The following is a 23,357-nucleotide window of genomic DNA, read 5'->3' on the forward strand; positions in this document are numbered from 1 at the left end:
TCTCTAGCTTCGAGGCCTCAGGCAAGTTATTTATTTGCTCTGCACCTTGGTTTCTTCGCCTCTACTTGGAGGTAGTGATAGAATCCCCATCACAGGGCGGTGGCGAGGATGTAATAAGTTGGAGAGTAGAACACGTTTGGAACAATGCCCGGGACACCCTAAGTGCCACATAAGCGCTGACTGTGGCTACTATTTCGCCTCCAGATGAGGAGGCCACCTGCCGTGATAGCTCAGGACTGGAGGCTGCTGGGATTCAGCTGGGACACATTTCAGAGACACCAACCACACCGAGGAGACATCAGCTGCACCCAGGGTGAAGAAGGGAACGACAGAGCCAGTGCTCCACAAAGGCCGCGGGGGCTGGCGCGGGACAGAGCTGCCGCTGCCGGGGTGAGGTCAGCAGCGCCCCCACGCCCGGGGCAGGGCTGGGCGCCCGCCCCGAGGGTCAGGCTCCTTCCAGGTGGCGGAGCTCACTGGTCACACGTGGAAGTAGGGTGGCTTTGGGGACTAAGGGCCCCAAATGTGCTCCCCGCCTACCCTTCCGGCCCTCCTCAATTAGAGCCAGTCCCACCCAGGGAACCCAACTGCGGGGAGCGCACAGAAAGGAACAATTGGCTTCTCCGCCCTGCGGAGAGCAGCTGTGTGTCCCACTGGAGGCGTCAGGACTGCGCCCCCGGCAGAGGGCAGAGGTCTTCGCGCGGAGTATTCATTAAGCACCTACTACACACGAGAGACGGGGGGCGCGGGGCACTGATGGGAAAATGCGGAACTAACCGGCGTCTCGGTCTGCGAGGAGCTTCCAGCCAGAGCCCCTCCGGCCCACTCCGGGGACACAAACCCCGGAGGGAAAGAAGGGGCTGTCGGCAAATGCCAGAAACAGAGTTTCTCCTGGTTCCTTTTCTGGAAAACATGTAATTCCCTTCCTGCAATCGTGTCCGCCTGCTCGCCCCTTCCCGCCTTCCTTCCCATTTTTCCTCTCTGGGCCTCCCTACTCTTCTCCCTCCAGACTTTGCTACCTGCGTCCCTCCCCACCTACAACTCTCTCTTTCCCCCTCAACCTGCCCAGCTGTCCTGTCCCGTTTTCCACTCCGTGGTTTCTTTCCTCGGATCCCCACTCAGGGCTGCCCAAATGCCAGCACCCTCCTCTCCTCCCCACCCCCAGCTCCCATCTCCTGGGTCCTCTCTTCCAGCACCGGGGACAGCTCCAGCCCCCGGAACAATGGACCCCACCTTAGGGCTCCTCTATAAATTCTCCATCCTATTGCCTTGCCTACCTCCCGGTTGGGGAGTAAGATGGGGGAAGGGTGGCTATCAACAGGGCCAGCTGCTCTTCTGGGGGCGGGAAGGGAGTCGGGAAGGATGGCGATAGGAAGAGGGCGTGGCTCCCGCCCGGGTTGTGCGCCTCTCTCCGGGGTAGAGAATTTGCATTCCACCCCTGAGACTGACATCACCGCTGTCAGGGGAAAGGGGGTGGGAGTGGGGAGGGGGGTGTGGAGGGGGAGGTTTTTGTTGAGCAGAGCGCGGCCGGAGAGCAGAGCTCCGGGACCCAGGTGACCGGGACGCAGGCAGCCCCAGCGCCGGGAGCAGCCAGCAGCAGCCCAGGCCCGGGGACGGGGAGGGGGGAGGGGGGCGGCAGGGCAGAAGGGACCCCGGAGCCCTGCCGCCATCAGCAATCAAGCATCTGGCATCAGGGATCTTCGGACCCAGCAGAAGGATCAGCCACAGGGGAGGTGTCCTCCCGGGGAAGCCAACGAGAGCTCCAGCTGCCCCACGTCAGGAGGGCCCCTCACTGAAGCTGCTGGCAACCATACCTCGGGCCCCGGCCTCAGTCTTCTGCCCGCCCCTTCCTCGGGCCCTTTCCCCACCTCCGCCTCTCACTGCCCCCCCAGGTCTCAGTCCCGAGCCCAGCGCCCCGAAGCCACCGCAGCCCCCTGGGTCCTGGCCACTCTGAGCCCGTCCTGGGAGCGCCAACCGGCCTCCGGGAGGGCGAGCTCTGGCTTGGGCTATGCCCCCTGGCGGCTCGGCAGCGTCTGCCTAGACCCCTGACCCCGAGCCCTCGACCGCGGGGCCTCCTTTGTGTGAAGAGCGGCTCCTTGCTCAGAAGTGTGGTCGGGGGCCCCAGGGAGAGCTGGCCCTGGCCGGCCCCCGGCCCGCACCACTTGCATCCCCGTCGGGCAGCTCCCCTGGCCTCTGGGCCTCTCCCTGCTCCCCTCGGCCCCTCCTCCTGGGCCGCCCCAATGAAGGAGCCGGATGCCATCAAGCTATTTGTGGGGCAGATCCCGAGGCATCTGGAGGAAAAGGACCTGAAGCCCATCTTCGAGCAGTTTGGTCGGATCTTTGAGCTGACTGTCATCAAGGACAAGTACACCGGGCTGCACAAGGGTGAGGGGTCAGGCCAGGCCGGAGAGGTGGCAGTGGGCGGCTGGGAGGCTGGGAGGAGGAGAAAAGCCAGGGGAGAGACAAGTGGCCAGAAAGGTCTGCTATGGGAGAAGAGTCCAGGGGCTCGGGACTGTGCATGGAGGGGTCGGAAGAGAACTCAGCTAGAGTGAGCAGGGGACTCCGGGACAGAGGGCTGAGGGGAGCTTTTGGGGTGAAGAGTTGTCAAGAGGGCGGCAGAGATGTGGATCCCAGAGATGGGGGTGCGTGTTAATGTCCCTGGATGAATTTAAGAACGCGTGGAGGGACAGAGAGCTGGCTTGACAGATAAGGGGCTGGGCAGGAGTGTGTGAGTGTGAGTGTGAGGAGTGTGTGTAGGCTGAGAATCCGAGCAGCCTCAGAGAGTGTCAGGACGGAGGTCAGGACTTCACGTAGTGTAGCAAGAGTAGAGAGGCCAGAAGAGAGGGACTAGGGAGCCGGCCGGAAAGCCAGAGCTCGGGGGTGATCTGGGAAGTGGGGAGGGGTCAGAAAGTTAAGAAGGAGGATGCCCCTGAGGCCTCCCTCCCAGGGCTGTGTGGCTAAGCAGGCCTGACCCTGGGGTCAGAACCTGGAAAGCACTGAGTGTCTTTGGGCCATCATCCCTCCCTGCCCTCACTGGGGCCAGGGAAAAGGCACTTCTGCTGTTTCCCTGTCCCTCTGGGTTCCGGGCTCCACCATGTACCTGCCTCCAGTAGAGTTGGGGAGATTCGAGGAAATAGGGAAAGCAGGAGAGGAAAGGGGTGCTGATGACCAAGATGGAGGGAGGAGAAAGCGAAGGAGAGAGGGAAAGGAGACTATCAGGGGAAGGGGAGAGCACACTCCCGCACTGCTGGCAACCCCAGGCAACACCAAGTCTCATCGCTGAGCAGCCCCGGTGCCCCCTTGCTGTTGCTGTCTGGATCACTGCCCGCGTTCAGACCTCAGGTCTCCACGGTGTCTTCCCCTGTGATACCTCCCACCCTAGCACCCAGGAGATGGCCAGAGAGGAAAAGCTCCGTCCTCAGTCTCAGGGTAGCCCTTAGGCAGGGCAGCCTGGAGACTCACCCCTGACCCCGCTCTGCCCTTGCCATCCTCAGGATGTGCCTTCCTGACATACTGCGCCCGCGATTCAGCCCTGAAGGCCCAGAGTGCCCTGCACGAACAGAAGACGCTTCCAGGGGTGAGTCCCATCCTCTGCCGGCCCCTGGGTGGCTGAGCAGGGCGTTAGAGACCAGGTAGGGGTTGCACCCTCCCAGGAGACTGAACACATCCCCTCAGCAGGAAGTCCCTCTCTGTTCCTAGCATTGCTTTTCTTGCTAGAGATGCCTGCATTTCCCCCGTCTAACCCGGAGAGGAGGAGAGGAGCGATTAGTGGAGTAAACATGACCTTTTGAGCAGATGCAGTCCCCCCACCACCCCGACCCCGCCTGCCCGCAGGGGGCAGCGCTGGGAGGACTGAGCCGGTGGGGGTGTGGACAGGGGACTTGGACACCACGTGCATGTGGGGCAGGGAGAACCCAAGGCGCCCAGACACCCTTTCGGCTCTGGGGAGACTGCTGGGGGCTGGGGTGGGGAGAGAGAGCAGCTGGGGCTGCTGGACTGGCATCCAGGTGCTGGCTTCAGAGTTCTGACAGCTCCCCTCTCCTCTCCCAGAAAGACCCTGGGAACAGAGCAACCGGGCGACAGGGTCAGGGGAGCAAGCGAGAGGGGCCTGACTGCCGCTTGGAGGCAGGGGTGCCTCGGATGTGGCCTCCCTCCTGCAAGGCCACACCCCTCTGTTTCCTCTCAGCCAGCTTTGCAGAGGGCCCCAAGCCTGGCCTGGCCCCTGAGAAGCAGGAGAAAGAGTCTCAGACTGTCCTGTGCACAGAACCGGGTGGGGTGGGGTCCCTGCTTCTGCTTGCTCCTTCTGGACCTCACTTCGGGTCACCCTTCAGCACAGCCTTGCCCAGCATTCTCCGGGTGATGGAGACACACTTGTCCCGGCCCCCACTCCATGCCCACATGCGAAGTAGAGAAGGGAACTGAGCATCCATCTTTCCTAGGTGGGAAACAGACAAAACAGATGGGGGTGGGGACAGACCCTTCTGAGCTCCTCACTGTTCCTCGACCCTTGAGTTCTGCCAGGAAAGCCAACCCAGGCTTGTCCTGCCGGTGGCCAGAACAGTTACCACCACACATGGGGGAGGCCCCGTGCGTGAATGTGAGCAGGCCCAGGGACCCAGGCTGGTGTGTGTTCATGCGCTCTCGCGTATGAGTGTCCATGGTCGAATGTGGGGATGCAGACACGTGCAGCCTGGTCCCCATCCAGTCTCAGTTTCCCCTCCCTCCCTCCCTCCCTCTTCCCAGCAGTTTTCATCCTGACGGCTGCCTTGCTTTCCTGTTGCCTCCCCATTTCAGGGCCCCTGCAGAAACCAGAGCAGGGTCAGAGGAAAAGAGGGTGTGCAAAAGCGAGAGCAGCCTGGGGACTCCCTGGGGTGGACATGAACCCCCAGGGCAGAGCGTCCGGGCAGGGACCTCACCCTGCCGTCCCTTGCAGCTGCCCAAGTGGCTCAGGCAGAGCCCTGTCGGGGTGGGGAGGGCGGCTCCTGCTCCTCCTAAGGACAGCAGGCCCGGGTAGGGTGAGGGAGGAGTGCGCCCCAGTTAATGATTGTCTAGCCTGGCTCCCTGGTTCCCAGGTGACACTGAGCTTTACTGCTGGCCCTTGCCCCAGGGGACAGAGTCTACAGGGACCTGACAGAGTTTCCAGTAGAAATGAGGGGTTTACCCTGGGGGGGACCCCTGTATTAGAGGTCTGGGGGCCAGACCCAAAGAACCAATGACAGCAGATGTCTGTCTGACCAAGCCCTGCTGTACCCGAGTCTTCTCTCTCACCACCTGCCTCCCCTCAGTGTGTGTGTGTGTGCGCGCGCGCGTGTGTGTGTGTGTGTGTGTGCACGCTGCACAATTCGGTTGGGAAGTTCTTCCTGCTGTCAGACCTCCCAGCCTTCCCATTGCATGTTCTTTTAAAACAAGGGCACTTAGACCTCATTCTTGGCCCCTCATCTTTGTCACCCCACATTCCAGGAGGTGCTCCTCCATGAGGGGGATGTTTTGGGTGCTCAGAGAGAGTGGGGCTTGGCCTGTGACCGTTGAACCCCACTTCCTCTTCTCTCCCGGGGTGGCTCTGCCACAGGTCCTTGGATCTGTCCTGTGAGCAGGGTGTGGCTTCCAGGGTGTGGGGGGCTGAGGGACACCTCTGTCGAGCCTGCTCAGCTGGGAAGGTGGGCTCCAGCCCCACTTGCCTGTGGTCTGGGTCACAGGTAATAGGAATGCAGCCAGGAGTGGCAGGGCCCCAGATTCTTCGGGGACATTGAGCGCCTCTGGGAAGTGCAGTCTTTTCTGCTGGTGAGGATGGGCCTTCAAAGTGACCCGGGTGATGGAGCAGTGGGGGGATCCTTGCTTGGGGTATAAATAGCCCCTTCTTCTTTGGGAGGCCCTGGGGAGGGCTTATCACCTGGCGAGTGGTAGCTAGGAAAGAGCAGAGGTGCGGCTGTGCTCGGTTGCCAGGTAAACAGAGCACAGCTGGACTCAGGGGAGGGGGCAGGTGTGCAGAGTTGAGCTAACAAAGCCTGGGCTTCCCACAGGAAGTGCCAGGCCAGGGAGGAGGTGGCTGGGGCTGGGGGGCACTCAGGGAGCCTTCCATCACCGCGGCGCTCTGTGGTCTGCATTTGTGTGTGTCTTTGTGCACATCCACATCACTGTGGGTATTTATTGCTCTGCTATTTTTGTGCCTGGAGGCCTGTCCAGGGAGGGAACCGCATCCTTTCTCTCTGGGCCTCAGGTTCCCCATCTCTGCCCAGAACAGCAAATCCCCAGGGGCCTGTTGGGAAGGGGTCAGTGCTCGGCACGGTGTCCCTGGCTCTTCCTCCTCCTCGCAGAGCAGAGCGGGGCGGGGCCCGTGAGGGAATCTCCCGGTGGCTTTGGTGATGGCACTGAGGCGGGGAGAGGATGACAGCAGACCCCTGAGCCTGGGGCCCCAGCCCTTCACAGACACAAACACACGCACCCTCTCCTAAGGAGACCGCCGCTTGGATGGGATAATCCCAGACTGGTGAGAGATAAGCGGGTACACAGTGGCTGGGATTTGTGTGGCAGTTGCTGCCCTTCCCCCTGCCCACCTGCTGGCGGATACTGGCGGGGGGGGGGGACCGGAGGATCGTTTGAGAGCTTAGATGGGGCCCAAGGCTGTGTACCTGGCTGGCACGACGAGCACGGGGAGAGAGGGTCCAGGGCGAGAAGGAGCTGGGGCCAGGGATGGCCCAGTCTGCACTTCTTTGTGTCCACACCACACAAGGTTTCCTAATGCTAGATCTCAGAGCTGAAGGAACCCGGCTGAGGGCGCCTGGCCACCCCCTGATTTATATATAGGTGAGGAAGATGAAGCCCAGAGGTGTGAAGGGGCTTGTGCAAGGTCACACAGCTAGCGAGTGGCAGGACTGGTCCCCTGGCTCCCACTCCAGGACCTCTTCTGGGTGCACCCCTAGCCTCACCCCCAGGATGAAAATGGATGGTTCATTTCAATTCTTTCGGTCACTGCAAGTGGGACTGTCCCACTGTCAGAGGGAAGGAGGGGCCAGGTGTGGTCCTAGTAGTCAAAGTCCCACTTAGCAAGATGTTTTCAGCAACTGAATGCTGAGTGTCCTCTTCCCTTGCCAGTTTCTCTGATGCTCCCCACCCTGGCTAAGGAAATCACCTGTGGGAGTGACATCCAAGTCTTCTCACCAAGCAGCAGATGGAGAGTGAAACTGGGAATTTCTCCATTCTCACTGAAGACCAAACAAAGGGCAATACCTCAGGGTCAGGGAGGGCAGAGCGGGAGACTCAGGTGCCAGGGACAAGTGGGAACAGCCGGGGACAGCCTCTGCTCTGCCAGAGCGGTCTTGGCTCTCCAGACCCCAAGGGTCTGCTCTGGAGGAGGGACACAGGAGGGACAGCCGGGTCCCCGCAGGGCTGCCCCTGCACACCTCCTCCTGGACCAGGAAGCCTTCCTGGACCCCTCCCCCACCCCAGCCCCCACCAAGTCCTCCACCCCCAGCATACCCTGTTCCCACCCCCCCACTCCTTCTCTGGGTGTGTGGAGCAGCAGAAGTGATGACGTCACCACGGTCGCCAGGGCGACGGGGACGGATAAATCAGGCTGAGTGGGCGGTTGCCATGGTGCGCATTCTCCCGTTGCCACGGAGACTGGGCATCTGCTCCCTTTGTGCTGCCTGAGTGCCTTCCCCCTGAGGTCAAGGGGTATAGGGGGGCAGAAAGAGAGGTAGACACACCTCCAGGGTAGAAGAAAGTCTGGGCCTCTGTGGGGGTCTCCTTCAGTGTAGAGCTCACCTTGGAGCTCCTCCATGGGGTGGTCTGTCTCTCCCACTTTGTGGAATGGTGGCAGCTCTGGCTGAATAGCCCCTTGGTTGGTCTCTACCTCAGGACACGGGTCTCAGGGGCAGCCCTCTTCCCTCAGGAGAGCAGCACCTATTCCTGGCCCAGGCTTCCAGACCAACCTTCGTCTGGAGCTTTGCCCCATGAGCATCTTCCTTCACATCCTCTCTCCACTGCCTGGAGTCCCTCAGGCCCTAAGCCCAGGGGAAGCTGGGCCCTGTCCCTCCTTCCCAGCCGAATCTTAGGGCGCTGGGCTCTGGGCCTTGCTGACCTGGGCAGGGCTCTCGGGTGTTCAGGACCAAGCAGCTGCCTTCTCTTCTCTCCTGTAGATGAACAGGCCGATCCAGGTCAAGCCCGCCGACAGCGAGAGTCGAGGAGGTAGGTTCTGTGCCTTCGGACCTGGTCCCCCTGCTCCCGCTTCAGGCCCAGGCCTTGGAGAAGCTGAAGCGCAGAGTCTTGAGGAAGAAAGCAGACAATTCTAGGGTTTCTTCCCCAGTCAGGGTGGGGACAGGAGTTGAGATCCAACCCACCATAGAGATGGAAGAGCTGAGGCCCAGACACGTGCAAGTCCTTCAGAGCTGGGATGAGCACTCTGTGTACCGGCACCCCCTTCCCACCCCAGAGCCGCTGGTCCCCGTGTGGGGAAGTAGCATCAGGAGGAGGTGGGAGGGCTGAGAAAGCAGCCAGCAGGCCCTGAACATGCCCCTCCCCTGCGCCCTACCCCCCAGAAGACCGGAAGCTCTTTGTGGGGATGCTAGGGAAGCAGCAGACAGATGAAGATGTCCGCAAGATGTTCGAGCCGTTCGGGACCATAGACGAGTGCACTGTGCTCCGGGGACCGGATGGCACCAGCAAAGGTAGCCGGCTGTGCGCGGCCCCTCCCTGGCAGCCCTTTTACCTTCCCTCCCTGCCCCTTGGGGCCTGGCAGTGGGTCCCCCGGTGGCCCTCAGATTCATACTCACCCCTTTTCCCTCCATCTCCAGGCTGCGCCTTCGTGAAGTTCCAGACCCACGCCGAGGCCCAGGCAGCCATCAACACCCTTCACAGCAGCCGGACGCTGCCGGTGAGCCCTGCTCTTCTCCCAGCCCCTCCTGCCTGTCCGGCCCACCTGCCCTGGCACAGAGCGGAGACAGTGAGAACAGGACAGAAAAGCGGGCTTCCGGCAGAAGAGAGGAACCTCACATAACTCCGCCCCTCTCCTCTCCGTAGCCCTCACGCTCCGTCCAAATCCGCTCACCCTGTCTTCCTGCCTCCTCCATTCCTCAGTTCCCCTTTCACCTCGCATCTCCGGATCACCCACCTGCCTTCCCCCATCCCCCGCCCCTTTGCTGGGGTACTGAGCCCTCGCTTTGTCCCCCCTGCTCTTTACCATTGGACCAGCCCAGTGTAGGCTGGGAGTCCCGGCAGAGCAGACCTCCAGTCAGAATAGCTGGCCTGAAGGTATGGGCTTCCCTTAACTCGCAGCTGCCTGGCAGAGGCTGGGCGAGCACTGAGTGCACGCAAGGGGGTGGCAGGGAGGCAGAAGCGGGTAGAGAACTGCTTTAGCTGACCCTAGACCCTTTCCAGCTCTGAGTGTCTAGGGTTCTCTAACAGTCCTTGCAGATGTTCCAATCTGGTCTTTATTCGGCTCAGGGCAGTATTAACATTTGTGACTGTGACCACCAGGCGCATCGCAAGGCCACAGGCATGGGGGTGGGAATCGTGCAAGGGAGGCAGGCAGCTCCAAGGTGAGATTAAACATTTGTGTGCCTGACCCCCCGGCGGGGGGAGCTCCAGCTCAGAATCCTCTTGGAAAAGCCAGCGATGCCCTGATGCCCTTCCCTTTCCGGTGGGCCCGCCACTTTTTGAGCACATGCCTCCACATTTCGACCTCTGTCTCCGCTTTGGCACATCTCAGCACAGGCCCCTTAGACGTGGGCCGGGCCGTGGAGGCTGGGGATGAGGCCAGGTGTGGGCAGCGGGGAGAGAGATGCTGACCGCCCCTCTGCACACGTGGGCCCACACCCAGGGTGCCTCGTCCAGCCTGGTGGTGAAGTTTGCTGACACAGAGAAGGAGAGAGGTCTCCGCCGAATGCAGCAGGTGGCCACCCAGCTGGGCATGTTCAGCCCCATCGCCCTCCAGTTCGGAGCCTACAGCGCCTACACCCAGGCCGTAAGGGCTGCCCTGGTGCTCCCTGTCCCCGAGTCCCTCTGGCCCGTCCTGCTCCACCATCCCAGCATCAGGACCCAGGGTGGGTGGCAGACAGGCCAGGGCCTGGGGGCCTGGCCCCACTCTCCTCTCCTCCCACCCCAGCTGATGCAGCAGCAGGCGGCCCTGGTAGCGGCTCACAGTGCCTACCTCAGCCCCATGGCCACCATGGCTGCCGTGCAGATGCAGCACATGGCCGCCATCAATGCCAATGGCCTCATCGCCACCCCCATCACCCCATCCTCAGGTAAGACAGGAGCGGGCCAGGCATGAACAGGGCAGGGCCAGGCGCCACAGCACGGCGGGATGGAGATGGGAAGCTGCTGGGTCCAGGAAAGGGCCAGGGGTCAGAGTGGGCTGCTTGCTTCTGTCTGCTCTCTGACTGGCGGACCGTTTCTCTGCATCGGCGCGTCTGGTTGTCTGCGCTCTCTGTCACTTTCTCCTCCCCAGGAACCAGCACCCCTCCTGCCATCGCTGCCACGCCCGTCTCTGCCATCCCTGCTGCCCTGGGTGTCAATGGCTACAGCCCGGTGCCCACCCAGCCCACTGGGCAGCCTGCCCCTGATGCTCTGTATCCCAACGGGGTTCACCCCTACCCAGGTGGGGCTCCCTGCCTGACTACCCTGCCCAGCAACCATCTAGGCTGCGCCATGACACACTGTCCCTCTCCAGCCTCGGGCTTCAAGGTGCTTTATCCTGTTCTCATCTTGGGCAGGAATGCTCCTGTTCTCAGCCAGGGATACGGAGGCTCACAGAGCCAAACCAACTTGCCCAGGCTGGCCAGCCGGGCACGAACTCGAGTCCTCCTAACACAGGCTCTTTCCCCCTTCCCACCGCCATTTGTTCCCCTTCTCACCTTACATTCGTGCCTGGATGAGGCCCTCCCCATCACTGTCCTGTACTCAAAAGGTGCTGCTGGGGTTCCTGCTCTGCCCCAGGCCCGCTCATGTCCATGCTGCTCTCTCCAGCCCAGAGCCCCGCGGCCCCGGTGGACCCCCTGCAGCAGGCATACGCGGGCATGCAGCACTACACAGGTGAGGCCCCTAGCCCAGGCCCTGCCCAGTGGGATGAGTGGCAAGAGGGAAAGGGGCCCAGGAACCAGGTCTGCGCTTCTCAGCTCCCTGCCAGTCACCCCCTTCAGGCTTTCCTGCCAGACCATACCCATGAAGGTGAATCTTTAGGGGCGGAGCACGCAGGGGCCTGGGGCCGCTCCTTCCCTGTGATTCCACTGGCCTCGGCTGGGGAGAGGGGCAGGGCTGACTGGAGGATTCATGGCAGCCCCATTTGTTCTCTCTGTTCTCCGAAACCCAGCAGCCTACCCAGCAGCCTACAGCCTGGTTGCACCTGCGTTCCCACAGCCTCCGGCCCTGGTCGCGCAGCAGCCTCCTCCACCCCAGCAGCAGCAGCAGCAGCAACCGCAGCAGCAACAGCAGCAGCAACGAGAAGGTGTCACTGGGGTCAGGGTCCTCACAGCCAGGAGCCTTGAGGGACAGGAGTGCTCTGGTTGTGGGCTTAGGGGCTCCCAATTGCCCTGGGCTGAGCCCAATTCTCACCCAGCTGTGGTGATGAAGGCGAGTGGAGAGGCAGTGACAGGATCCCTGGTTCACACTGCTGTGGTTCAGCTAGGCTTGACGGTGCCCCCAGGGCAGGCTGCTCCTGCTGCACCAGTCTGTATCTGCCCATCGCTGAGCTCTCCCATCTACTGCCATACAGGCCCTGATGGCTGCAACATCTTCATCTACCACCTGCCACAGGAGTTCACGGACTCAGAGATCCTCCAGATGTTTGTCCCTTTTGGCCACGTCATCTCAGCCAAAGTTTTTGTTGACCGGGCCACCAATCAGAGCAAATGTTTTGGTAAGAATACCATGATCCAAAGACAAAGTATGGACCTGTGTGTGTGTGTGTGTGTGTGTGTGTGTGTGTGTGTCTAACTCCAAATTAGGACAAGGTCTTATGCATTCGGGGGCAGTTATGGTCATAATAGACCAAGTATTTGAAACTCTGAGAATCTAGAGGCATGAAAGAGATCTTTGACACATTCAGCAACTCTTCCTGCAGAATTTCACAGCTTCGTCCCTCACCTTAGGGTCCAGCCTTGGGGCTGGGGTGCAGTTCAGTGAGAGAGCATGTGCTTAGCATACATACACCCTGGGATGCTCAGCATCAAACAACAAACAAAACAAAAAACCCCAGCTGAATGTATGTTTTATGAAGTCTGAAATGGTTCAGTTTAAGGGTGATTGGTTTTTTAAAGGGAGTGGGTTTTATTTGCCTTCACATTTGTGAAAGGCTGCTTCAAAAACCATCTAGGCATTGTGGCACACACCTGTAATCCCAGAACTTGGGAGACTGAGGCAGGAGGATTGCCATGAGTTCGAGGTTAGCCTGGGCTCCATAGTGAGACCTTGTCTCAAACAAAACAAAAGCAAACCCATTTAGGGGTCTAGAAGTGTTTTCAAAAGTCAGGTTCAGAGCTATACAGACTGAGGAAGGGGTCACCCTGCAAAGAATGCTGGCAAGAATATCCCATTTAGTTTTTGTGAGTGGCTGGACTAAATTCCTTCATTCAATCCATCAATTAGCAGATTCCTTCTGAATGCTATGTGCCAAGCCGCATCAGAGACACTGGAAGAAGTAGGGTGGTGGTGGGAAACTGGAGAACACATCCCCAACCCTAAGCACAGGAGAGTAGGCTGGGGCTGGGCCTGGGCCTGATGCCCCTCTCACCTCAGGCTTTGTGAGTTTCGACAATCCAGCCAGTGCCCAGGCTGCCATCCAGGCCATGAACGGCTTCCAGATTGGCATGAAGCGCCTCAAAGTCCAGCTAAAGCGGCCAAAAGATGCCAACCGGCCCTACTGAGGCCCCAGGTGGGTGCTGGTCCTGTCTGTGCCTTCCTCTCCAGCCCCTGTATGTCGCAGCCAGGGCCCAGGAATGCCCCCCCGCCAGGGCGCCTACTCCCACCTGACTGGGATGAGATCCAGGATCTGGGGTGGCTCCCTTACCTGTTGGTCAACCGTGTCTCTCTTTCACACACACACACACACACACACACACACAAACACACACACACACACACAGACACACCCTTGTGATCCCAGAAACAACCAAATGTGCATCTGTGTCCACTCCCAGGTCTTTCACAGTATCTGGTCTTATTTGTCTGGTCAGTGTCCATGTTTCTGTGTATCTCTCTCTTTCTGTTTTCCTTTGGGTTGGATGGAATTAGGGGAGTAGGATTTGGAGGACAGGGGGCTGGTTCAGGGTACTGGAGAGTCCTAGAATCGCTGGCTCCTGGAATTGTTCTCCTGAGAAGTGGGTACACCAGGTCCTTGTTGCCCTGAGCTTTGGGTGATTTTCTTATGAAACAATGAACTCTGGGCAGGAGAGCATGGGAGAGACTGGGGGAAGCCACTTCTAGACCCCCTGGGAGTCACCAATTAGGTGGAGGAGGTTGGAAAGTTGCACTGTCTGTGAATTTTGCTCATCAGGTCCTCTCTGCCCCTTGCTGTCCACCATCCCAAACTTAGGGCCACAGATCCGTGAGCCTTGGTTATTTTTGTGTTGTTTAGTCTCCTTTGGGCCAGACCCCTGAAAAAACACAACCCAAGAACAATACCCACATTTTCTGTTTCTCCCCTTTCCCCCCAATCCTGGCTGCTTAACTCCCCCAACCCTGGGGGCCCCCCAGCCCAGGGCCTGTGTCCATTGTCGGCTGAAGCCCCCATCCCCGGACCCCTGCTCCGGGCCCCTGTAAGTTGCATGGAACGAGCGTGTTGTCTTTGGAGCCGATTGTTTGTTATTTGGGGAGGGGCCGTGGAGGGAAGCGCCCCCCAGCCCGGGGTCAGGGCCGGGGGTAGCTCGCGGGACGTGCTTGGTCAACAGTGGTTGGTGACTGTGGTCTGTGTTCTGTGCATTTCTCTTGCTTTCTTTGTTCCTTTCCAAAAAGGAACGAGAGCACTACCTAGGGGCCGGGGGTGGTCTCCTCCACGAGACCCCCCTCAAGCCCAGTCCAGTCCCCCGTGGCCTTCTCTGCGGACGCCCCTCTCTTCCCAGGTGTCTGTCTCACAGTGCACCCCTTTCTTTCTTTTCTCAGTCCCTTCTGCCTGCCTGCGTGTTGTCGCGCTCCTGTCCTCTTTCCCCTCTGGGTCTGTGTGTATACTTCCAGTCTTTATTTTTCTCATGGGCTGCTTGGTTATTTCTTTCTCATAGCTTCCCTCCTGTCTGTCTCTGTCCCTGCCCTCTGCCCTCATGACCGGTGGTGGCGGGGTCGGTTCCCTATGGGCTGAGGGCTCTCGATGACGATGGCCTGCCCCTCAGCAGCCTGCTCTCAGGTGCTGTCACCACCCCAGCCACCTCCCCTTCCCCGTGACGGGCACGGCCGTCATCGTCCCCAGGCTTCCCCGGTGTCTCCTTCCTTCACAGGTCTGGAGGTACCAGAGGAAGGGGCACCTGAACCTCTTCCCGAGATGAGACTGGGCCTGGCCCTCTGCACATCCGCCCCAGGCCTTCACTGGGCCCTGGGGCAAAAGCTGCTTCGTGGCCTCTGGGCACAGGACACCGCCCCACCTCACCACCCGCCTCTGGAAGGGCTGTGGCTTTGCTTCCCTGGCTCCAAAGGCCTCTTTCCTCCCAGGCACCCTTTTGGCCTTTGTGAGGGAGCAAGGAACAGGCCTGAGGGTTCCGAGGTATCTGCCTTCTGCTAGGACTCCTGTGCTGGCTCTGCCCAGCGCCCGCACCCCGGGAGCCTGTTCTAGCAGTGCAGGCCCCAGCCAGCCCTCACCAGCCACTCCCCGAAGTCAGCTTCCCAGAAGCTGGCTCGCACCCCTCCACCCTCAGCTAGAGGTAGGATAACCCTGACCCTGGGCTCCCAGCCCTAAAACTCACTGCCTCCCCCAGGGGCCCCTCCAAGGAGGGTGTGGGGGAGCCCCGAGGGCTGCCTCTCTGCCCGTCAGCCAGAGACCCTCCTCCTTTCATGAGGAAAAGACCTCCCGAGCCCCTAAAAATGTTTACAGTCTCTGCTGGCCCCTCCGTATAAATGCCACAGCCACCGTGCGTGCGCTAGCCAGCCCGCTCGGCCCGGCCCGCCCTGCCCGGACGCTGCCATCTCTTTCTGGGAGTTTAGACAATGTTGCCCTTGGATTTTTTCTCACTCTCTTGATTTCTCCCTTTGGTTTGGGGGGCGGGTGATTGGGTATTTGGGAGGAAGGGTGTGGGGAGGGACAAAGGGGTTTATTACCTGATGATTTTCTTTAGGCAAAGGTTTTAGGGAAAGGAAAATGGGGTGGGGGTGGGAGTGGTACAGGGAGACTGGGGAGTCGGTTTCAGACAGTTCTCTATGATTAACTTATTTATTTATTGCATTTTACTTTCAAAGAGTTGGTCTTTTCTGTCTAAATAAAGTTTAAAAGCACCAAATAAGAGTGTTGGAAGGTTGAGGTTGGGGTGTTCACACTGGGGACGGCAGGGAGGGAGGAGGGGGGTCTGGGAGAGAGGTCCTCAGGGAGGCCCCACCCCTGCTTTGCGCAGTGTCCAGGCGCTTGCTCAGGGTCTGCTTCTGCTCATCTCCGGGGCTTCATCTGCAATGTTCTGCAGAGCTGGGCAGAGGGGAGAGCCGTGGCAGGCCTGTCCTGGTACTCAGCCATGTCCCTCAGGCTCCAGGCACAAAGCGGGGACCCCTGAGCTGGCTGGACCCCCACCACATATCATCTATGGCTCTACAGGAGGTTCCATTCTAGGCCTTTAATGTGCATTTCCTCACTTGGCCACACTACAAGCCTGAGGCAGGATGTGACTACAGGTGGAAGGGAGGCTTTGAGAGGTGTCCAGCTCAGCCTGTCACAAAGCTGGGAAGGGAAGGCTGCAGAACCTGAGCCCACTTTGCCAGACTACGAGGCCCATAAGGCTGTGGTCTCACCTGTCCTCTGACTGGGGGCAAAGGTCCCAGGGAGTATCAAGCAGGCCACAGCAGCGATCCCCATCAGAAGACGAACTGTGCCAGGGCCCTCTGGTTTCCAGATTCTTCTCTGTGAACGGCTTTAGGGCTGGACTCAGGAGGAGCACACAGGTAGATTCTCTGACTTCACAGAGCACAGCCACCTGCTATCCTAGCCCTTCGTGCAAACTTTGTCACCTTCCAGTTTTGGTCTGGCCTCAGGCCACTTGTTCACAAACACACAACCTCGAATAAATCCCAACTCACCCCACCTTTACCCCTTACTTCTGCCTTCTTTTATAAACCCCTGTAGTTAAAAAGAGCAGCAAAATGTGAAGTACTGTGGAGATGTATCCATGGAGATAGTTTCAGGGGAGTAGGGGGAACAAACAACTCTTGGGCTGGTAGAAATCAGGAATGGGACATTATTCAGAAGGAAAACCCAGGCAGGATTCTTACCAAATGCACAGCATCTGAAACCTGAATTAGAAGCCTGTGTATAGGCTAGAGATGGGAAGAAGTGTGCATTAGGTGGCAGCACACGAGTGGGTATTAGCACTAGGAACTTTCCCTTGAGATGCCTATTTCAGAACAGCCTGAGTCAAAACAGAGACACGGAAGTGGACTTAGACCAAGAGCATCTCCCAGAGTGGCTTACTGTCTTGTGGATTCTCTCAGGATGTGGGGGCCAGTGAGGGGTGAACGACTAGGAAGTCTCCTCCATCTTGGTATCTTCCCAGATCTCAGGCACCCAAGGTGTGGCAGCCCCCACAGAACATTAACAGCTACCCTGTCTGTTTCTTCTGTAACACTCATGCTGTGCTCAAGTGTTAATAGCAGCATGAAGAGAGGGAAAATGGCTTTTCTCAAGGCAGAAGGATGGAGCTGGCAAGTTAATAGTAGGGACGGGGAAGACTTTCTTTCTTTTTTTTTTTTGAAGACTTTCAATAGTAAAACCAAAGACAAAAATATCCCGTCAGGGAGACCAAAATGATGAGAACATGCCAGGAGAGAAAAGGCCCTGAGAACAATCCCTTCAGTGTGTTCTCCTTCCCTTTCCATATTTTTAAAGCTTTCAAAAGTGTACACATGATGCGAGGTGTCTCCATTTCCCCTGGGGTTGGGCCCTGCGGGCTTGACAGGCATGGCCCAACTTCCTGGGCTCCCTGTGTCTTTCACTTCTCGCTAAAATCTCAAAGCTTTCATAGCCGTAGCTTCTAGTGTTTGTGACTGAAGGAGTTTCCACTCATGGCCACACCTTGTTCTCTTTTCCATATGTGAGACAGCCCCGACCCAAGCTCCTAGTTCTCATAAAATCCGCACACTCTGGCTTTCTTTCAGTCCTACTTCACCCACAGTCAGCTTCCTGTTCTCCACAAATGGTTTCCTGCCAATGTATTGCATCCTTTCGCCTGCTGGATAAAAATGAGTGCCAGCCACGAATTCCTAGTCCGATTTTTCTCCTCAGTTTCAGCATTAGCTTCTTAGTCCTCCTTGTTCCTAAACATCAGCACTCAATCCCAGTTTGGCGCACACCCTTCCCCCGCGGCTTGTACCCCATCCGGCTGCCAGCCCCGGCGCTCTGCTCTCCATCACCCTACGCAGCCCCAGAGCACTCGAAGTTCCTCAGGAAATGATTAAGAAACCATGCTGGATGTTTATGCTGGATTTCTCACCTGTGCCAAAACTGGAAGTTTTAAGCTGAAACCTTTTCTGTCCCCAAATCTGAACACTTAACTGTTTGTTTTCCACCCATACAGATGCAAAGCCTTAGGAGTCTTTTGCTCCTCACATAAATTTGATGTCATGAAATCATACAAATTTCACATCCACAGCTCTTCTCACTCGTGTGTTCCTTCCTTCCAATTCTCACTGCTTCTTATTTACTAGCGGAATAAGCACAGCCGTCTCGCTGACCCTTCTGTCCTGTAGTCTGAGACATCCCTCTTCCTAGGCTGCACCTGGTAACAACCCTTTCTGCTGCTTCCTCAATGTAGAGTGCCTCTCCAGCATCATGCTTCTGTAAGGCCTCCCTTCCCTCTTCAGCCCTACACACCCCAAGTTCATCTTTCCCTGGAAAGGCAGACCCTTTGGCCTCCTGTGTCTTTTCCTTCCCCATCGCTAGTGCCTGACAACACTGACACGGTCTTGGTAATCGTTAAACGTCTGCTTGCTGACATCCTGCTCGTGGTAAGCAATTTACCTTAAGTGCTGTACACTTTCTTGGTAAAGATTTTCTTCATGCCCTCACCCACAGGTCTCTCCCCCACTCCTTTTCTAGTGTCCAGCACCGACCCTTCCATGGCTGTTTATCCTGGTCATTTGTAACTGTCTCCTGTTGAGGGACTGTAAGTGAGCAGAATGTTTCTCTTTGCTTTTGTGTCTGTGCCAGTACCTAACACAGGGCCTCAAGTGTTTGTTGACTTTAACCTGTGTAATTCTGATTCTATAATTCCACTTTTTAATTCTCTATGGATTCTTTGAAAAAAATTTTCCCTTAGCATAGTAGTTATTTATCAGATTCCAATATTCAATGCTAGTGGCTGGGTGAATGAGGACATGAATAATGTCTCTCCTCCAAATGCCAAACAAAATGTCAAACTGATTCTTGCTGTTATGGGCATCGACTAAGGAACAAAACCACATTGATCAGGAGTTATGAAAATAGTAAGAATGTGAAGATTTATAAAAACAATTTAAAAATGTTCGACCCACTACAAATGTAAGCTTTTCAGAGCAGACTCAGCCCATAAAGTCAAGCTGAGAGAGGAGGTAAATGGACCCAGCACTTGGATTCCTCTGTCAAAGTGAGGGTGACAGGACCACCTGTATCATGAGGGGTGTCGGCATGGGGGACACTGCCCACCAGGGCGGCCAGTCGTGTCTGGGCTTTCATTCGGGGTGATGTGTTTCCACTTCCAGGTCCCCAGGACAAAGTTCCCGAGTTACTGAAAAGGGGAGAAGCACGTAGGTGCTGCCGAGGGGACGGCACTGAGATCTGTTCAGGGCTCTGCCGGCTTCATCTGTATTCAGCTGGGAAGGGAGTCCCGTGACTCTAGAGGATTCTGGGCTGGCCGGCAGGCAGGCGGGGCAAGCGGCCTCAACTCTGCAGACTGAGGGAGGAGAAGGAATTTTAAAGAAGTCACTGAAAACAGAGCTGCAAACCAGGGGCCTGCCTATTTCTCCTTTCCTTGCCCTTCCCCATCTCCTACCCTCCACAGGCTGCCCACTGGTCACTGAGGAAACTGGTTAATGCTCCTTCTCCTCAGCTTGACCATTCTAATGAGTCTCAAAGGTTCTTCCTTTTCCCACATATCCCCAAGGATTTGTAGTCTAGGAAACAAAAGAATTGTTTCATCAATAAATCAATTTATTTAAAAGAATATGTTACAATTAATTACACTAAGTGACGTTACCAAACAATTTTAGAGTGGTTAGCTCTAGAACAAGAAATGAAAGAAACACTGTTAGCCATTATATATCTGTGTATTTTCTCTTCACATTTCTTAAATCACAAATAAAAAATACAAGATGCTGCAGTGAAAATACAATTAGAGTTTCTCTCAAATAAATTAAAAGTGTGCATGACCTGGGAAAAACAGAAGCCCAGCTCACCAGCTTCAAAGGGGGCATGGGAGAAACTGGTGTCTAAGTTTAGCAGTTGGCCAAGTGCCTTGCCCCAGGTCACTCCCGGCTTCAGTTCTGCTCCTCCCCAGAGCCCTCACTTCCAGTTCACCCGCGGTTACTGCTGACGAGTGAACTGCTGCTGCACTGGCAGGTGGTGCTCAGGGTAGGGCAAGGGAACAGCAGGTACAACTGGAAGATGGGGACCACAGAAGTCTCCCACTGCCTGCATTCTCCCTCCCCTCTGAGTGGTAATCAGCCACAGTCCCCCGAAAGGAAGCCAGTGTGACCCAATGAACCTGGCAAAGGAACAGCAGCATGCCGAGGTCTCCCAGTACGTCAGTCCAGCCAGACAGTTGACAGAGAGAAGGGAGGGCACAGTGGTCCTTCAGGTCACCTAGCATGCAGTTCCCCTTAAGAAAACTGCCTCTTAGGAGCCAGGCCCATAGTGGGCAAATTCGGGATAGGACAGAGGTCTGTCACACCTCCTGTCAGTGCCCTGTTCAGCTGCTCCAAGCACTGGGTTTGGGGCTACAAGAGATAACCCAAAGCTACTGGCCTGGGTAACTAAAGGATGAAAGAAAATGGGCTGGCCTGAGGACACTGGGATATTTATCTAATTCCTCACTGAAAGCTCTGTCCAGGCCTAGAGCTGCCCTGAGCACAAACTTATCTGTACCTGTGTAGAGCTTAGGCCTAGGGCAAGGGGAGGGCAGAAAGATAGAGAACCAGATAAAAGAATAAAAAGCAGAGAGCTCAAAGTATGGCCCAAGGGAACCTTCCTACAGCTGCAGGTTTCTCAGGGCCTCAGTTTTCTCTTGTTCCACAGAAACTCTAAGCTTCTGCCCCAGAGGACAGAAATCCAGTGTAACCAGGAGCCCTCTTTTCCAGAGTCAAACCGTAAAAGAAGACTGAGTAGACGGTGCCCTCGGCAGAAGCCAGGACTAAGAAAAGTAGTAGGGGTACAGAAACAAAGCACAGGGGTGAGGGGAGTAGTCACACCTAACACTGCTTCATGCACAGAAGAGCTTGATCCTATGGAGCCTCCACTGCTGGGGGCTGATGTGAGAAGGGAGAAGGCACCGTCCTATAGGGTCTCCCTCCCTGCCGAAGCTGGGCGCTTTTTAGTGGGATGGCCTCAAGCAGAAGCCAGAACTAAGCAGATCTGGCCACAGGCCAACTGTCTATGGGGTCCCTCACCCAATTTCCAAACACCAAGTGGATGCTATGCAGGAAGAGGAACACAGCACCACACACCTACTCTAGGGGCCTCCAACTCCCCATGTCTCGTACCCAGAGGCCAGCACTTGGTCTGTCATGGAGGCTCTAGGCCCTGTTCCTTCTGCTCCCATTATGCACTGCTGCTGTTTTTATAGTCTGAACAAAGCTGGTGCCAAAAGCCACTTAAGCATCTTGGAGTGGGAAATCAACCTAACTTCTTTTTAAGGTCCTTTGGCTCATTATTAAGTTAATTTAAGCCAAAAGAAGAAGTTGATCCCATATTAAATAGAGTCTTCAAGGTGGGGATTGCCCTCTTCAATGTTAAATGTTCAGCACTCTGGTGTTTTGAAATCTGTGAGTCTTCCTGGCTTTGGAGAAGTGGGGAGGAGAGGATGTTTTATGATTCCACACCTCCCTGGGGGCCTATGCCCACTAGGATAACAGTGAGAAACAAAGAAAAATGGCCTCACATTGATCTACAAAAGAGAAACTTCAAACCACCCCAACAAGAATTCTGCCTGCCTCCCAGCTCGACAAGGCAGAGGATGCCACCCTTTGAGTTTCTCTTTAGAAGGGGAAAGGCAGACCCCCACCCCCAAGATGGTCAAAGATCTGTTTCAGTTGCACCCGAGCCTGACTTAGTGCCTTTATGTAATGGGTATAGAGCTCAGGGTCTCTGGCCTCTGACCCTGGGATGTAGCTTGTAGGTCTCAAACGGTCTAACTGCAAGGTCAGATGAGCAACTCACTGAGGAACACAAAGGTTTTCCTTCAGTCTGCTTTTAAACAGAAGGTGGAGATGTAGCTTAAACTGAACATATTCCCACCCCTTCCAGGGTCCTCTGCTGGGTTGGATAGGGCTATGGCTTGGTTGGCACAGACCACAGACCCATTCTAAGTTGCCCTAAGGTCTTGAAGATAGTTAGGTCCCTCCCCAGCACTGTTGTTCAAGGATGTCACAGAGAGTGCAATAGTTACGGTGGTTACTGTTCAGGAACAGGGTAGGTAAAGCCTTATGTACACAGAATATTGCTTCCTTTCTTTTCCCTCTGCAAATCCAACCTTTGTGCCTAAGGTATCAGCTTTACCTTTGGTCCCTAATGCCACCCCTGCTGCAGAAAAGGCAAGATCAGCAGTTACTACCATGAAGTGTTTCAGGTTCCTGTGGCATCAACTTCCTAAGCCCATGCTCAACTCTGCTCTGGACAGCGGAGGAGAACAGCAGGGGCCCCCAGGAAGCAGGAAGGAGGTACAGAGTTGGCCAGAAAGCCATGAGTGGGAGAGAGATGGACCAGGAAACTGTCTTGAAATCAAGACCACACCAGGTCTTCAGACTCTCTCTGTAGATCGCACCCTTGCACCTGTGAGAAACACACCTGTTTCTCCTCCCAGTACCCTCTTGAAAGATAGACACTATGCTCCTTGCTCCTCAGACTCGACGGCAACCCATGATTCAGAAACTGCACTCAATACAAAAAAGGGGGGAAAAACCCAAGCAGGTTGTAAACTTTTCGAGTCCTTCATGAGGAGAGGTATTTTCCCTGTAAATTTTTTTTTCCTTTTTAAAGTTTGTTTCAAAATAAAGAGAGCAAGAGAGGTCATGAATTCTAGTGAAAGGTGTGTAAAAACACAAGCTAAAAAAGGTACTGCCATCAATATGAAATTTAAAAAGAAATATATATATGTATATACGTGCAGCTAATTTGTGTATATATAATTTTTTACATACATACATATATATGTCTGAACAGTGCAAATGGATGAAGTTCATAGTTCCAGTTTTCAAAATATAGTACAAGGAGAGTCTGTTGGTATGAGGCCCAGGTGAAAGCACAAAGATACCTTTGGCGAGTTGGACGGGCTTACTTCTTTCTCTGTCTTATCTCAGTGGACTTAGGGTGTGAACCAATCTGTTGTTCTCTATCAGCTCAATTCCAGAGGGAGTTATTAATAATATTTAGTTTAGGGCTTCTGAATGTAATGACTTTTTTTCCTTTATCTTTTCTTTTGTGTTAATGGTTACGCTGACATAGGAGATGAAAGGGATAAGAGGACGAAGGCGAGAAGGGAAAGGGATAAGGAAAGGCTAGGTGGCCACATCCCTCTGCTGTGATCTCACCATCTGGAAAATGTTCTGAAAGGGAAAAAAAAAGTTATTGAGAAGCCATGTCCCCTCCATTCTGGAGACAACCCTCAAACAGGAGCTAAAACAGTAACTGGGTGACCCTATCTGACTGGCCTCTTCTCCGACAGGACTTCCCACCAAGAATCACAGGCTTTCAGAGCCGGAAGGACTCTGAATACTAATCACCCGGCTAACTCTTCCCGTTTTACAGGACAGAAAAGTCAGATTTAACGGAGATTGATTTAGCCAAAATTAGAGCTAGGAGGAAACTTAGATATGATTCCCACAGCCTAGTTTTCTTTTTACCATACTAAAAATACAAATTTTCACGTTCCTGACTTTACCTCAATCCACTGATTTTTCTTTGACAAGAAGTAGCTAATTATTTACAATCTTCTAAATTCTGTTCCAGCACTGACACCTACACAATGGCCCTTGCAAAAACTTTCCCCTGTGCA

General features: G+C 55.8%; 2 protein-coding genes and 1 long non-coding RNA gene across 16 annotated transcripts in view; 1 reads left to right on the forward strand and 2 right to left on the reverse strand.

Moving 5' to 3' along the window:
• The first annotated feature begins 1,478 nt into the window (after nt 1-1,478).
• On the forward strand, nt 1,479-12,865 carry Celf3 (CUGBP Elav-like family member 3). Of its 8 annotated transcripts, none has more exons than XM_021265943.2 (13): nt 1,479-1,550; nt 1,692-2,382; nt 3,492-3,574; nt 8,136-8,184; nt 8,535-8,663; nt 8,790-8,869; nt 9,815-9,958; nt 10,100-10,241; nt 10,445-10,594; nt 10,963-11,028; nt 11,306-11,440; nt 11,708-11,851; nt 12,730-12,865. In XM_021265943.2, exons 2-13 carry the CDS (start codon nt 2,238-2,240, stop codon nt 12,855-12,857), a joined length of 1,395 nt encoding a protein of 464 aa, XP_021121602.1. In that variant the 5' UTR covers nt 1,479-1,550; nt 1,692-2,237; the 3' UTR covers nt 12,858-12,865. The 8 variants fall into 8 exon arrangements, with proteins under 8 accessions (XP_021121602.1, XP_021121606.1, XP_087059452.1 ...); XM_021265947.2 differs by having other exon boundaries at nt 1,483-1,550; nt 2,277-2,382; XM_087203326.1 differs by having other exon boundaries at nt 1,493-1,550; nt 2,277-2,382; nt 11,309-11,440.
• LOC110351027 (uncharacterized) lies at nt 4,742-8,909 on the reverse strand. The gene is made up of 3 exons (XR_015448120.1): nt 8,769-8,909; nt 8,078-8,261; nt 4,742-7,199 (listed from the first exon to the last, which is right to left on the reverse strand). It is a non-coding gene; the product is annotated as an uncharacterized LOC110351027 (long non-coding RNA).
• Snx27 (sorting nexin 27) overlaps nt 12,729-23,357 on the reverse strand; it is an 86,772-nt gene continuing 76,143 nt past the window's right edge. For 3 of the 7 annotated variants that reach the window (XM_087203320.1, XM_087203318.1, XM_087203321.1), the window contains one exon: nt 12,729-19,043. In XM_087203320.1, coding sequence (XP_087059446.1) covers nt 18,960-19,043 — 84 coding nt within the window. In that variant the 3' untranslated portion in view covers nt 12,729-18,959. Of the gene's footprint in view, nt 19,044-19,142; nt 22,909-23,357 lie in introns of those variants that run through there. The other 4 variants (XM_021265941.2, XM_021265942.2, XM_087203322.1 and 1 more) reach the window with 2 other exon arrangements.

Source organism: Heterocephalus glaber, unplaced genomic scaffold (genome assembly GCF_053883595.1).
Source record: "Heterocephalus glaber isolate CG9 unplaced genomic scaffold, H.glaber_assembly_v1.0 deba00001795, whole genome shotgun sequence".
Taxonomy (NCBI): domain Eukaryota; kingdom Metazoa; phylum Chordata; class Mammalia; order Rodentia; family Bathyergidae; genus Heterocephalus; species Heterocephalus glaber.

Bases quoted from the DNA above. Each gene is read 5' to 3' on its own strand.
- Celf3 (XM_021265943.2), top strand. From the start codon at position 2,238: ATGAAGGAGCCGGATGCCATCAAGCTATTTGTGGGGCAGATCCCGAGG. The intron at 2,383-3,491 runs GTGAGGGGTCAG...TGCCATCCTCAG, and splicing joins GTACACCGGGCTGCACAAGG to GATGTGCCTTCCTGACATAC. The intron at 10,595-10,962 runs GTGGGGCTCCCT...TGCTCTCTCCAG, and splicing joins CGGGGTTCACCCCTACCCAG to CCCAGAGCCCCGCGGCCCCG.